This window comes from Amphiura filiformis, chromosome 5 (assembly GCF_039555335.1).
Source record: "Amphiura filiformis chromosome 5, Afil_fr2py, whole genome shotgun sequence".
Lineage (NCBI taxonomy): Eukaryota > Metazoa > Echinodermata > Ophiuroidea > Amphilepidida > Amphiuridae > Amphiura > Amphiura filiformis.
Window position 1 is genome coordinate 55,949,470 of NC_092632.1, and position 16,281 is coordinate 55,965,750.

A 16,281-nucleotide genomic window follows, 5' to 3' on the forward strand; every position below is an offset into this window, starting at 1 on the left:
ATTTTCCCACAATTTTTCAAACAGGGATCTTTTGGTGACAGGAAACAAAACAGGGTCTTTGGGTAAGAGGGAGTTCAGTAAAACAAAAAAGGGGGTCATTGGGTGACAGGGAATTGAAAAATGTGGGTCAATGTGGCCGCTTGTCATGATATTATAGGCTTTCTGCAGTATGGCGCGTTGTGCAGGGAGCATTTGCGCGGTGAGCGTTTGCGTTTATTTGGAGGAAGAGAGCTGCACGGCGAGGAATATCATAAGAATAAGAAAGGTATTCGGAGAGAGAAGATCGAGAGGATAAGGAGGAGACATGATAATAAAAGACTGATTATTTTTTATGTAAATCATTGTTTGATTTATTTCGGATCATCTTAAATTAACTAAAGCCTAGTATTAATGCAATTTTTACCATGAGCGCAAGTAAGTTGTAACACTCAAGAGGCCTGTGGTGTCATATAATTCAACTTAACTCACCGATTTGAATTTAATCTGTGCACAATTTATTGATAGATTTTCCACATAGTGATTAACATCTGAAAATTTCAACTGAATGTGTTCATCATAATCAGCGTTAAAAAATAGGGCCGGTCAGCTGGCCATTGGCCTGTAACTTTTGGTCTGGCCGGTAACTTTTCTGACTGGCATCTAGTTGCCGGCCCGGCTGGCCGGTAACTTTTTAAGGTCAAGCCCGGCTGGCCTGTAACTTTTTGAGGCATATTTCGAACACTGATCATAATCCATAACATATTTTTGATTTATCAATAATCAACTATGGCATAGTCTACCCTATGGCATCGAAATGGGCTGTGAAATAATTATCTTGGGGTGATGATTTTTTGTCAGGCTGAGAAGGGAGAAAGCAACTTTGGCATACAGTGGGGGCACGGTTGTCATGTCAAGCAAGGGAGGGGGCTGCCATGAGCTGGCCAGAGTGCCAGGGAAACCTGTCTTCAGAATCAAAACAAGGAACACTGGGCAATGTGTAGTATAACAGACCTATGTCATATCATTCAGACATCTACAATGTACTGATTATGCCAAGTAAAACAAGCTGAATTAAGTGAACCCCCTTGCTAAATCTAAAATGTAACTAATGAAAATGATGAAAACTTTACCACAGAGGACAGGTTAGGCCATGTCTTCATCCGACCATCCCCAATCTGGAAAAGGTGAAAAAAGTTTTTACTGGACAAAAGAATACCCCGACCCTAATTTTGGAAATTTCAGAAAGTTTTTTTTCCGACATTGTTGATATCCTGAAGAAGTGATACGGTAGAGAAATATCTTGGCTATGACCACCACAAAAAAAAATCTGACTGACTGACCCTACCCTATCCCTTGGAGGGGATCTATCACCTGAACTGGTTGGAGATCTCCAGTCTTGACTTTTGGGAGGGAGCCCAATTTGATGAATGAGTTACTGAAATGAGTAATACAACATTGGACCCAGTGGCTAGTTTCAGACAAGACATTTCATTGAATTAGGATTCTTTTTTCATAGGTCTTTAATAGATAAAGATGCTGTGTACTTCACCAAGTCCACACTAGCCCTACTATAGGGCCTTTTAAACACACTATATCTGAGAACCGCTAAAACCCACTAACTGCTCCGGAATAGCAGTCACATGGTTTACAGTTCTCTGGATATAGCCAGGTTTTATGATATAGCATGGTTTTGCATCACCACAGTCAAAAGGCCTTATACTAGTAGGGCTAGTCCACACTTGACCATGAGATTGGACACAAACTCATTTAAATATACTGTGATTCACTGACCTAATAATGGAGATAATAAGCCATGCAATCTACCTATTAATTTTGGGAGGCATCATGTACACATACTAGGACATATTGCAAACATACACATATAAAGCACAAGTCATGTTCTTGTTATACTGTTTTATTTGTATTTTTAATAAATTAAAATGTTTCGATGTTAACCGAGATATATATTTTATTCCATGTATTTTTATATTACAATTTTGAGTTTGTGGTACAAGTTTGAAAGATTTGAGTAGTTTGGCAACATAATTCAATTATTACTTTATCATTTACATTATTATATTGGTGTTTATCATGTTTTTGCACATTATTTATACCATTTTAGATGTTTTTAATTAAATACATTTTACACATAACCTGTACAATATATATAGGCTATAACACGGTATAACTAAACACATTTTAATGTTTTAATTATATACATGATAATTATATCTTAAATTTTTGATTAAACATTCTGTTACAAGAAAATGTCAGGTTGACTTTTCGTACATGTTGCTCAAATTGGTGTTAAGATATTCATGAGTCGGACTAGTGTAACGACTCCAATTAAGCAGCTTACAGAACAAAGGCTGTATACTACTTCAATAGAAGATTTCTGTGCCAGGCTAATTCTGTGCACTTTTACAGAAAGGATAAACCACATGTTGAGCTAGTTATATACCATATAGCTATATTGTAGCATTCAAATGTCTTTAAACATGGCCAACATTCTAATACACATAGTTTGCAATGTATAATAGTCAAGGGTGCCATGGGTTTTGATTCAGTTTCCATGTTACTATCAGTAAAACAAAGCCTACTGGGGTTGGCTATCAATTGTCATACCGGTACTAAAAGCCAGAAAGAAAACATACCATAATATAACTTGTAGAAATCACACTAAGGGTATACAAAATCATGGAGGTAGGAACTATATTGTACCTATAATCCTGTTGAAAATCATGGAAAGAGAATCAAAATGAAGGGACCATTTACCCATTAGCATGTAGCCCTATACTGTGCATGTGAGCAGACCAAGATAACATTAAGATAAAAAAAATTGTCTATACAGATATATAGTTAATTAAATGTTTGCTTTGTGTTTTTGTTGTGAAAGTGGTAATGTGCAAAACATTTCTTTAATATGTTTCCAAAAGTTAACTTTTTTTGTCCTTTCTTCAGACAGTTTGAGTAAGAACATTTTCACATAATAGGACAAGGCTTTTGCCTATACAATGACAATAAAATCTTAATTTATCAAATATATTTATCTGTTTTTATGTACATTATTTAAAAGCTGACAGAAAATAGTCTTGCATCTCTGTTTTTATCAAAATGATTACATAGTACAATCTCATAGCCAATTAGCTAGATATTCAACCTAATCAGAAAACATATTTCTTCATTGTAAGGGGTTGCTTATTACTGTTTTTTAATTCAAACTGGCCAATTTCCATACAATTTAGAATATAATTATTATTTGTTGAATATATAGGCTGTATCAAAATGATTGTTCTCAACACAAGTCATTTTCAAGATGATACTACAAATATAAAATCGATTAAATAGTATTATAGCACTACTCTTGATTTCGCTAGCTATTGCATGTTCAGGCCTACATGTTTTTTCACAATGGTGGCGATTCAGATTTTGGACCCAATTTCATGCAAGTGAAATAAACAGGGATGCTTAAATAAGTTAAGGAAGTCTATGTGAGGTGCCAAGTATGGAAGGGGTACTAGGTTGAATACACTAAGTAAGTGATACTATTAAATGATGAACTATAACCAATTTAACAAGTTTGAAGCAACCTATTTATAATGCTAGGGTAAAGGGGGTAATATACCTATTTTGTACAGCTTGAAGACTAAGTTTGGTATTCCTAAATATAGGACTGGGTTCAACATTGCAAATTAGAAACATGGGACATTTTCTGTTCTTATGCAATACATTGCCAGTTGCCCTAGAGTCTGTGGGAAGACAACATAACCTCAATCTTTGGATCTAGGATGGCGATGAAGATAAACATGTAAAGATCAATGGGTGGTTACAAGTTTTTGACAGGTCAGGAAAGGTACATGTAATAAGCACTCACAACCAAATCAACTTAAATTATATGCAAGTATAATTATTGCACTACAACTTAAGGCAGGGCGACAGTCACCAGCCTGGCTTGCTCTTTCCGGTCTGCTGGTTGGCACCCGAGGGGGTCCGTGGTTCAAAACCAGGGGTGGAGAAAACACAGGTCTTTTCTCTTCATCTTTTCTTCCTTTCTTTTCACTTAGGCAAAAAGCAGAAAGGGAGCTGGGTTTTTTTAATAACAGAGCGTACTTACATTGAGTAGTACAGGCAGTAGACAATGGGCTTTTGCACTAGTGACTGGTTACAAAAACTTTCTTTCCTGAGAAGTATTTCATCAAAAACAAAAACACAAAATGTAACTCAAACCAGGAATTTGATATGATGGAAATATATCTCAAGTACATAGTACATGTATAAAAGTAATTAATCAGTTGCATGATTTCTACACAAAATATATAGGCATGTCTGTCAAGATTACATTCAAATTCAAACACAATTTCATTCAAACAATTGAATTTCCATATGGCATGTTACAAAATTGAGATTTTGAGATCAAAATTTGAAATGTTGTAAAAACCTCTTGAAATGTTGTAAAATACTGCTTGTCACTTTGGAATGTACAGTGACATCATGCGTCTCTGTATATGAGAGAGAGCATTACGATGTGCCACCTTTACACGCTAGTGTATTATGCTGTGATTCCAAGAGCAGCACATGTTTCAAGGCTACGTAACCTAAACCACATAGTGACATTACTACCAATCTCAAAATGACAGTATGTGTGTCAGTGATGGGGCAAGACACTACTCTGATCAGCTCGTAATAGGCAGGACTCATAAATTTGTGGATTGATATAGAATGCGGTACACACTGTTGGGTGCAGCACCTATACAAACTGCACTTTGCATGTTGCGTTACTGACGCACCCTTTTGTGAATTTACGCAGGCCTAAGTTAGACTTTATTGACTGTACACACCTTTGCTGTCATACTGGCAAAATTTCAAAAGTACTCACCTGATTGATTTAAAATCAACTAATGTTGAGCCAGAATATGGAAATATGTGCTACTTTTTATCACAGTTTTGTCAATCTACCTTGCAATTTTTCAAGCGGGGTGTCAATTTTAGGCTAGCATTATGGCTGTAACTCAAAAAGTTTGAAGATGGTATTTATGAACTCTTCATCAATCATCTTGCCATGCTGGTCTAAAAGTTATAAAGGATTACCAGTCACAATGGCTTTGGTCACAGATCCTGGAAATACTGTGTACAAGGTACATGTACAACCCTGGTTTCAGTGTGTGACAGAAATCACATCATAAAAGTCATGACTACCATTTTACAATACATACATTGCACATAGAGATTTATACCATGCACATATCATTGTGTCAACCCTGCTGGGTACTCTTGATGCCAGTTGTACATTTAAAGTAGGGTATTGGTCATGTATTAAAACAAATTTTGGGCAGATCAAAACACATAATATTTGGAATGTGTTGCCTTACTTACAAAATAACCAGCATTGGAATTCATACTTATATTATGTGTCTGTATACTTATATTGCATTTTATTTACAAATCAGAGTTGTTAAAATGCACCTTGTAATGTTCACAGAAATTTGTGATTTCAATCCAAATACATACATGTATTTAAAACTGCATTGCATTCAGGGTTAAAGCCACGCCAGTCGGAGGTAACCGGCACTAAAAAAAAATTTAATAATTTTTTCCCCACAAATGTTTTATTCATCATAAAAAGAGTAAAAAAACAAAAACAAAAAATTTGGGGTATACCCCCTAGCCTATTCCCTGATCCCTTGCGTTCGCTAAAAAGATTGTGCCCCGAGCCAGCCCTCTAATTGGATAGTAAAATTAGCCTGCACTCAACTTAGGCTAGCTATAACCCTGATTGCATTCCTCTTTTGAAGATTAGGAATAGTGATATTCTTTTTTTTTTCATTCAGAACTTACAAATCTGTATGTGTCGAATGAGGTGAACATTACTCTGGGAGAATAATTATGTTAGAAATCTTAAAATCACCAACTTCATTTTTACACAAGGTGTTTCTGGAATACTCCTTGCCTGGTCTGGTCTCTGGCATTGGTCATAAACTACATGGAATATTAGTGTACATCAAGACAATCTTGGATTGTGTAAAGCACATATATTAAAAGATCCATTACCGAAATATAAATCACTTGTGAAGGCCAATAATCTGATCAAAAATGATACCATTATGATGTGAATATATTTTGAAGACACTGACTTCTGGTATTGAAATATTACAATCTGTGAGTTGTGTAATTCAAGTGATCAACAGCATCCTCCTGTACTCTGTCTTCCTCCACTTCCTCCACTTCCATCAACATTGATCACACCTTTCCTTGGCGCAGGATTCCCACTATTACCCTGCCTACCAAACAGAGTTGTAAATATGAATTCAAAAACCTCATCTACATTTTGTCCTGAGAGTGCGCTGGTTTCAAAATAAGGTTTACGACGGGGTGCATTGCGTGTGTCTCTGTATCTATTTGCATTCATTTGTAAAGCAAATCTCTCAGCTTCTTCTTGAGGTACAGCACGATTTGAATCGGTTAATAGATCTTGTTTCATTGCAGTAACACAGAGAAGGCAGTCCTCTTTAGCGGCTTCTAGCAGTGGCAGATACCGCTCCTGTAGCAACTCAAATGTCCTTCTATCTGTTATATCATATGCTATGATAGCTGCTGATGCATCTCTACAGTAGAAAGAACTTAGCCCTGAGAACCTCTCCTCACCAGCTGTGTCCTAAGGAAAAAAACAACCAGATCATATTGATGTGCTATTAACTAGCTTGTGAATTTGCAAACTATTCAAAATTAAGAGGAAATGGTTAATTTATTTTTATAAACAGACAAACTTCATGATTTCAAATTACCAGTAAACAGTATTTTACCACAACATACTAAGTGATGCTACTTTCACCTAAGGGAGCTATCATTTTCTTCGGAAGGGGGCGGGTCTCAAAGATACTGAGGGGGTCATAAATGTTTGGAAAGAAAAAGAGGGGGGGGGTAAAATTTTTGATGACCAAAAAAGACTGATTTCAATACAATTTTAGCCAGTTTGAGGGTAAGGTGTATCGGTGATGGGGAGTCATAAAATTTTTGTTGCCGAAATGGGGGGTCATAATTTTATTGATGCCAACTTTTGTGAATTTGGGACCCCCCCTTCCGAAGAAAATGATAGCCCCCTAAAGCACTATATAGCACTTCAGTGTTGTCTGCACCCAAGTGAGTGTTGTCAGATTAGTGCCAAAAAGTCTTATTTGGTTATTCCGAAAATTGTTCTTGGCTGACCAAACTAATTTATTTTAATGTTCAGTATTTGTAATCAATAACACAAACACAAGATATCTTACCCATATGGCAATGTGACGGTTAGCCCACTGCTTCATGATGAATGCTGCTCCAACAGTCTATAGATTATAAAAGAAAAATAATCAACAAATGGCTGGTGGCAGGTTTTGTGATACAAGATTGTATTGCAAAATGGTAAAATACTGATCATTGTCTGTCTGAAATTAATTTTAGAGTTCATACATTTTAGTCAAGCAAAAAAGGTTCTTTTTATTAAATTGGTCTATTGTCTACAATACAATTTGGCAATGAACTGGATGGAACTTGAAGTTTACAATAGGTTTTGTCCATGCAATTGTGGCAATTCGGACATCCAGCAAAGATAGCAAATCAGTTAAAAGCTTACTTTAACTTGATACGGCATGGCAATATTTCAGCCACTCTTTCATTGGCAAAATTACAAGGGGGGGGGGATTTATTAAGAGGGAGGTTTAATACAGTAAATATGGTATTTATAAAACCCTAAAAATAAGTGGGGTATAGATTTAAAGCCTTAATGTACGATCTTTTTTCAGAATATACCTTTATTTTTTTCAAACCCAATTTTTTGGCATATGGTCATTTTCACAGTAAAGGTTGTAACTTTTGATTTTTAGGGTCAAAATTTCAAACCACTTAAATATGTTTCTGTTTACTGAAATCATGCATAGAAGCAACTTAAATTCCAGTAAAATAATGTTTCAAGGCTTAAACCTTTTGATTTCTAATAAAAAATTGACATTTGCATAACATTTTGGTTAAAATCTAAGAAAAAATGTATTTTACATAACCTCAGAAAATTATGACATGAAAGCTGGAATACATGTGAAATTCCATTCCAAAGTAAGTCAACAGATATAAGTTGAATTTTATACCATGTTTTGCTATGTTTGTAATTGCAGTTTTGAAAATTTTTAACATCAAGTGTCATTTACAATGGAAATTTCCAAACCTTAAACATATTTTTTAAGTTTTAATTAGGTTCCTAAAATAAATTTGAATGTCTAACTTCATGTACAAATACTACTTGATGAAAGGAACCTCCCAGCCAAGTTTCACAGAAATTGGAGTTATTTTTTAGAATTGGCAATTCAAGCGATTTGTGTTTCGGAGGCTTCAGTTAACAACACAGGTGATCATAAAAGTAAAATATTTGGCTAACTACTACAAATGACATAAAAAAATAGGTAAAAAATATCACAATTACCAATTTTCATGCTTTGCTTCTAAGTATTGAATTTCAGTTGTGACAAAAATTAAATTATCACAGCAAGTCATTTTTTTTTGCTTCGGAGGCTTCATGTTAACAATTGTTAAACATTGCAGAAGTAGTTTTTTTGAAAACAACAGTGTTGGGATCATCTAAGCTGTTATTTTCTTGTGTGTATTGAATCAATGATTCTATGCGGCAGATATTGTAGATTTATCACATGTTAATTTTTTCACCCATTTGTTAAGTATGGTGTTTTTTGCATGTGAAGCCTCCGAAACATGCTTTTGTGGGTATCAGTATATTTTTCAAACATTAACCATAATGTCAAATTTTTTTTAAATTTATGACATTCTGCACATATCAAGTAATAATTACAATGCAGATATCAGTATGAAACACACCAATTTAGATATGCATAGATGATAATTAATCTTATTGTTGTTTCGGAGGCTTCATTTGTTTCGGAGGCTTCAATTGTTAACGGAAAGTTTGTATTGGGTCCCATTTTCAAATGGTGATATATATATCTCCATGATTTAAAAACATGTGACTTGAGGATCTACTTTGCTACATTTTGATAAATAGATTGGATGAGCTCTTTTATTTATATTTGCACAAGCTTGCTGAACAGTTTGTTTCGGAGGCTTCAAAAAAGTTAACGGAAAAACGGCTCTTTGAAGTCAAGATTTTATAAAAATTTTAAAAGCTTGCAAATCGACTAATTTTTGTTACCCATTTCAAGTTAAGATAACAACTGTTATGAATCAAGAAGAAGTGAAGAAATAACCAAGAATTATGAACCAAAGCTACACCCACAAAGTTTGTTAACAATTGTTAACGGAAAATGAAGCCTCGAAGCGACAAATATCAAGTCCGGTTCTCAAAAATACAGGGCTGTTCACAATTAAATCTAATGTGGCAGTGTTTACTGAACATATGACTGTACTTTCAGGATAAGAAACATTATCCATGAACTAACTGAAGAAAACACAGGGTTTTACAAAAATGTTACTGGTTTTTATAGTTTTTCAAAATGGCAATATTAAGTACATTTAAGCCTGCTAAAACTGAACGCAGTAACTCCCAAAGCTGATTATGCTACCCAAGGTAGCTGCTAACTAGATGACTTATGTGGCCAAAAATCATGGAATTCTGTGGCTTTATTAGAACACTACAGATTAAAATGTTAAGAATCCAAAGTTACACCCTTTACCGTGAAAATGACCATATTTGTAATACTTCCACATGTTCCAACTTACATCATGAGCAAACTGTCAAATTTGCCCTATTTGTAGTAAAGCGAGGTGATTATCTGTTGGTCCGACATATTATCATAATTTTTCAGATTATGATAATATGTCGGAACGATCTCAAATCTTAATCTTCTACCAAGCCAGTTTTGTTACACTCCCTCCACACATGTGGAGGGAGCATAACCAAACTGGCTGCGTAGGAGACTACCGCACTCGCCGCGTAATCCAAAAAGTGCAAGATATTTCGAGTGATAGAGGTGAAGTTTATGATGTTGTTTCTTTGCAAATTTCCAATGTTTTTCGTGTCCAAATGTATTAGGAACTTTCATAATGATTGCATATTATCATTTTGGAAGAAAAAAAGAAAAATCTAAAAATTTAAAGAGATCGTACATTAAGGCTTTAAACTGGTTAATATATGGATACACAATTTTGATTTGGTTGTGGGTATCGACATAGTAGCTCAATCAGAGTGCTACAAACTGTAACAAACAAACTTGAACCCACACTAGAACTTCTATTAGAACCAGGCGCGGATCCAGGCATGGGCACACCGGGTCCGTGTCCCCCCTTTCGAGAGTCCTAATTTTTTTTTTTTTTTTTACAATTTTGTTGAAGAAAAAAAACCCCTTTGTTTGGCTTTACATTTATGAAAGATATAAATCGCAATTTGATCATGATAAACGGCCTCCCATGCCGTGGCGGATCCATGCAGGGGCACACCCCCCCCCACCGTGTCCCCTTTCATGGTCCATGAAATGGCTTTTAATTCGGCCTTAATTTTTTCCAAATACTGAGGGGATGCATCTTCCCTCAGACACCCTCCCTCCACATATGGACCAGTCGCGGGGCAGGTCACACTGGCCCGTGCGCCCCCGTCCCGCCCCTTCGCGGCTATAAAAATGAGGAAAGGGGAGAAGAGAAGGGGCGAAAAGCTGCGAAAATGAGAGAAAGAAAAGAAGAGGAACGGAGAAAAAGAGAAAAACAATATATTTGCACGTAATTGAGTAGGCCCAATCCTTCTTATCCATGTTATCTGTGATTATTTTAGGCATTGCTTGAAGGCGGGTCCTCTGCCCAAAAGTCTGTGAAATTACTGCGGGCCCGCCGATATGCAGGGCCCATCACATTTTGTCACCAACATCTGTATTAAGACGACTCAATGCTGACTTCAACATCAATCCGTGCATGCTTTAGTAGGCCTAAGTCCAATAAAGTGTAATATTCAAAATTTTGAAAATTGAGTTAAAGCAATGATAATAGTGTAAAAATATGCACCAAATGACTTAAATGGGACCTTCATTTTACAAAAATTTCCAACTTCTGAGGGGAAATAAACTGGTAGCCGTTTTCGCTTCTGTTTTGGACATTCGTACACTTTATGTTTTAACATGTTTAAGCAATAATATAACCTAATAATTAGGCCTACAGTAATCATGGTAATACAGTGTGGGCCAAAAACAACTTTACCCAATTTCAGAGGGTAGTTGCTCGAATTGTAGAAGAGCTATTCATGATATTGTTACATATTCTAAATGTATATCTTTCAAAAAGTATGTGATGAAGAAATGAAAGCAAAAGGAGTTAAATTAACAAAATAGTGCTAGTTTTACGTCCGAGGGTCAAAAATCACTTTGTCCACATGTAATTTAATGGGATTTGTCCGATTACTAAGAGTAAGGCATACATATGCGTTAGTCATACATGTAATTAGTAAACATGTATGGCTTGTCTTTGAAAGGTGATGACTGTTTTACATGCATGAAAGAAATACAATCGATTTTAATCCCAATTTACTTGTCATGTACTCGATCTTCACTCCTGTCAGTGACCAACGATTTGCATAATAATTATACAATTACAAAGGTTTCATCTGGCGCAATTTTTTAATTTTAAATAGGTCTTCGTGCATTTTGTGACTGCGTGGCTTATTTCTAAATAGGTTTGCAAGGTGTCAAGATAAGGCAATTCACAACACAAAAGAGGACTTTATGGGAGAGGTATACTTAAGAACAGAAAGCTTTTTGGATGTGCAGCTTCAATTTCGGATTCGTTTCCCGAACGTAAGAGTCCCGCCGAAACCTACCATAACTCTTCTTACGAACAACTTTCACAACCTCGGAAGTGTGATGAATAGATGCAAAGCACGGAGCGGACCTCCAAGAACTGGCCGTTCAGCTGCAAATATTGCAGCGGTACAAAGGGAACTTGCAGCTAATACCACTACCCCAGAGTCAGTTGTCGACGCAACAATTTGCCGAACATACCACGAACGCAATAAGGGCAATAAGTTTCTTGTAGATAACGTTTGACAAAAAATGACAAAATGAGGTCTGAGGTTACAATTGCTTTGCGCATATTTGAAGAGAATTGTTTTTATATCTTTGCAGCAAGAAAGCTGCATATCATGACAAAATATCGGAACTTGACATTTAAATTGTTTATGTGTGATTTATTTCATTGTGTTATATAAAACTGCTGAAAAAATATGTGCGTATACCGAGTGGTTCTCATTCTCTATCAAACTCGCTATTGCAAATGCTGCGACGCGACAGCTAGTAGGTCTTCGCGTGGACAAAGTTAATTTTGACCCTTTCATTTAAAACTAGCGTCACATTTTTATTTTAATACATTTCTGGATAGTTTTTTTCACCAAATACTCTTAAGACAATGTTCTTTACGAACATGTGAACACAATTTGAAGCAGACTTTTAAATTTTGAGATATGAACCTTTTAAATTGGGTAAAGTTGTTTTTGGCCCACACTGTAATAGTGAATAATGGTCTAGGAGTGGCTTTAATTGGGCCATCATTTTCACACATTTTCTAACTTCTCAGACACCCCCTGGAAGTTGCCATTTTCACTTCTGCTTTGGACACCAGACCCTTTATGTTTAAAGCAATAATTTACACATTAGTAGTGAAAATGTGTCGATGAATGATTTCAATTGGGCCGTTATTTCACAAATATTCAGCTTTTTCAAATTGAAACTGTACCCCGGTACAAAATACACCATTCTTACTTCTGAGGGGGGCACATCCCCCTCAGACACCCCCTGCGTATATGCATAAAGAAGTTACCCTTTTTGCTTCTGCTTGCTTCGATTTTCATTATTTAAATCAATAGGCCCCTATATTATTGAAAAATAACACTTTGATGTTTTGCAAAAGTTCATTCTACAAATTATATACTTTGAAAACGTGTTTGATTTGTTGATGAGTTTACAAAAGTGTTGTTGTTTCAGCCCTCTTTACAACATAACTCAAGAACCACAGGACCTACAAAAGTATATCTGTGATATTTGAATTCTTCTACACGCTTGCTATGAAATGATCAATGCAATTTTGGCCAAATCTCACTACCCGCAAGATGCTGTGAACTACCAAATCGCAACAGTTTAGAATAGTTAATTTACACAATAATAGTGAATAATAGTGGACCGTCATTTCACAAATTTTCGGCTTTTTCAAATTAAAATTTTAGACAATAATAGTGCCAAAATGGTCCACCAAATGGCTCCATTTCATTTTGCAAAAGTTTCTTACTCAGACACCCCCTGAGTATGCATAAGGAAGTTACCTTTTCGCTTCTGCTTTGGACACCCAAAACAAGAGTTATGTTAAAGCAATAATTTACACAATAATAGTAAAAACGTGTCGACAAATGGCTTCAATCATGTCAATTGGACCGTCATTTCACAAATTTTCAAATTTAAAAACATTTTACACAATAATAGTGACAAAATGGTCCACCAAATGGCTTCAATTCGGTCTTTATTTTGTAAAAGTTTCTCACTTCTGAGGCACATCCCCCCTAAGACACCCCCCCTGCCGCGCCGCTTATTCTAAGTTTGTGCCCCCCCTTTTCAAAAATCCTGGATCCGCCACTGATTACAACCACACAAACACAGACATGCAATTATGCATAATTAACAAAATCGCACATTTTTGGGGAAAATTTACTCAAGTGTGTTTTTACATTTGTTTTCTTGCTGTTGGTGTTAGATTTAAACAAATTGGACAAAAGCAACTATACATGTGCAGAAAATAATGAACTGGAATTTCTACATGATCTGTTAAAGTTTTATAAATACTTACAGAAACATTTTCAGTGAATTGCCTTTCAACATATCTTCTAATAAAGGTAGTTTTCCCTACTCCTGCATCACCAAGAATGACTACCTTGACATCACTGCAAGAGAATAGGACATAAGTTATAAATAGGTGATTATAATGACCCTATAAAATATATGTATTCTAATATTATTCTTATCCAGTTAGGCTTAGAAATTCAGCAAGAATCTGTGAATTCATTCTCGCGTGAATCGACAGAGATTCTCACACTTTTTTGGGGCCTACAAACTACATGCAAGTAAATGGGGGAGAATCTACAGATTCTCATAAAATGCTGTGGATTCTACAAGGTGAAACAAATTTCTTCTTCTGCCAGTTTTCAAATCCTTTATATTTCAAAGGCATCTTGGGGATAGGGTGGCTGGGGGCCAAATTTCAAAATGCAAGCCGAACACTTCCCTTTTTCTTTCCTGAAGCATAGACCATTTAAAAAATGGTCTATGCCTGAAGCGAGCCAACTTCAGTTCTTTCTGGATGGCAGCAATGTTGGTATCTTTCCCATATGTGTTGGACACAAATCTGTCAGCCCTCTACAGAACTCTTTTAATGATGTCATGTTCTTCTTGGTGTAGGGATCCCAAGAAGCTGTGGCATAGTCCGACAAATGTGAAGAATAATTTTTTCCTTGACAGATGGAGCACAGTGGTACAAATTTCTTCTCATGAAGTTATGCACCCTGGTTGCTTTTGAGGTAGCATACTCTGTCTGCTTGTTCCAGCGAAGATCACGTTGGAAGTGAACATCTAAGTACTGGGTGTTATTTGCAATGCCAGGTAATATCTATATCGAGTCACACCTTCTTTTGAATGCTAACTTGTTTTCAAGAATTTAAAAGTATTTAAATCTGCGGGACACACAGTTAGTGTCTTGAAATTATTATTTATATTATAGTTAGTCCTGCCAGCAAGACTTCAGTCTTTATCATAATGACATCTACGGTATGCAGAGTTACAGTTACTGGAACTATATTACAGTAAGACGTAACAAAGTCTCTAGATTTAACTTGGTCTACTAGTTTTAAATTGGAGCTGCCTTGAATTTGAAATTGTCTCCAATTTATTATACTAATTACTAGGCAGCCCTCGAATTAAGGATCTGAAGGGGCACAGCAACTTTTTGAGGGCAAGTTGATAATTGCCTTTCATTGAAAAGGCAAGGCAGCACGGCAGTTTGTAATATTTCAAGAGGGCATCATGGCAACTGTTGAAAATTTGAGAAGGGCAACAAGGCAATTTCTCAAAGTGAAGAAAACACACACAAACAGTCTGATAGATGATTTTATAATGAAGGGGCAGGGCTGGGGCACCGACGGCAACTTCATTAGAGGGCACGGCAAGTGACTGCCTTGGGTATTAAAAGGACATATTTTGAGGGCATTACGGCAGTGGGGATGGGCACCAACAGCAAAATGCCATGGGTGCCCTGAAGTTGAAGTTGTAAAGCTGCATGAGCATAACTTATTTGTGACCCGTTCTGACAAAACCAGGAACAAGTCATTTTTGAAATTTCATGATTTTTTAAATAAAAGTGTACGCACTAGGCAATAAGCTTTAAAATTATACCAACATTTATACATATACCATACATGGTCGCATGTCACAAATAGGTCACCCAAAAATGGAGGAGCCGAAACATGAAAATGCATTCTTCACACTTCAAGTTTTGTTTATTCTAAAAGTAATACCTATTGTAGAAAGTTTGTAGATAATTAAATGTTCTTTGTCAAATACAAAAACTCCCACTTGAGTCATAAGTCAAAAACATGCCTTGTTCCGGGTTTTGTTGGAGCTGGTCACATTTTATTTTTACATTGAAAGTTTTGTAGTATTTGTTTTGGCGAACATTGCATGTGTAAATATCCTAGTTATATAAATGAGTTTACTTCAACCGTATGACGTGGGCAGTGGCGGCGCAAGGAATTTTTTCCGGGGAGGAGGGGGATTTTAGCTAAAAATTACTGCAAAAATGGAAATTTTCGTAATTTTGGGTTTTTACTGCAGGGGAAAGAATTCCCCCCTCGCACCACCACTGACACAGCAGTAGTTGAATTACAATATACATCACTGACATGCAATGCCTGCAGACATATACATATGTATGTACAACACTTCACTGACACTGACTGTTTATTACCCAACTTGCAAGCCAAGTTTTATGTACTAAAGTATAAATAATGTAAATGAAGTATGATTTTGATTGTGTTTTTAGTTTTACTTGAATAATTAAAGATATACATACGCCTTTTTCTTTTGTCCGACTGGAGTAGACATATTACAAGAATAATGATGATCTCTGAAATAGCCAGTGTTTGAGAAAATAAGTAAAAATGCGCTGAACAAAGTTCACTTTCCTGACTAATCATCACGAAAAATTAGTCAGTAATTTCAGTATCTTCTCAGACGTCTCCGCTTACCCAAACACAAACATGTTGATGACCAAAAGCGTTCAGCATAACGGAAT

At 36.0% G+C, this 16,281-nt stretch overlaps 1 protein-coding gene across 1 annotated transcript; it reads right to left on the reverse strand.

The window, feature by feature from the left end:
* Nucleotides 1-5,123: 5,123 nt before the first annotated feature.
* Nucleotides 5,124-16,237, reverse strand: LOC140153413 (ras-related protein Rab-20-like). Its single transcript, XM_072176167.1, has 4 exons — nt 16,060-16,237; nt 13,786-13,879; nt 7,245-7,301; nt 5,124-6,631 (listed from the first exon to the last, which is right to left on the reverse strand). The coding sequence occupies exons 1-4, from the start codon at nt 16,089-16,091 to the stop codon at nt 6,158-6,160; spliced, it is 657 nt and encodes a 218-aa protein (XP_072032268.1). The 5' UTR covers nt 16,092-16,237; the 3' UTR covers nt 5,124-6,157.
* Nucleotides 16,238-16,281: the final 44 nt, after the last annotated feature.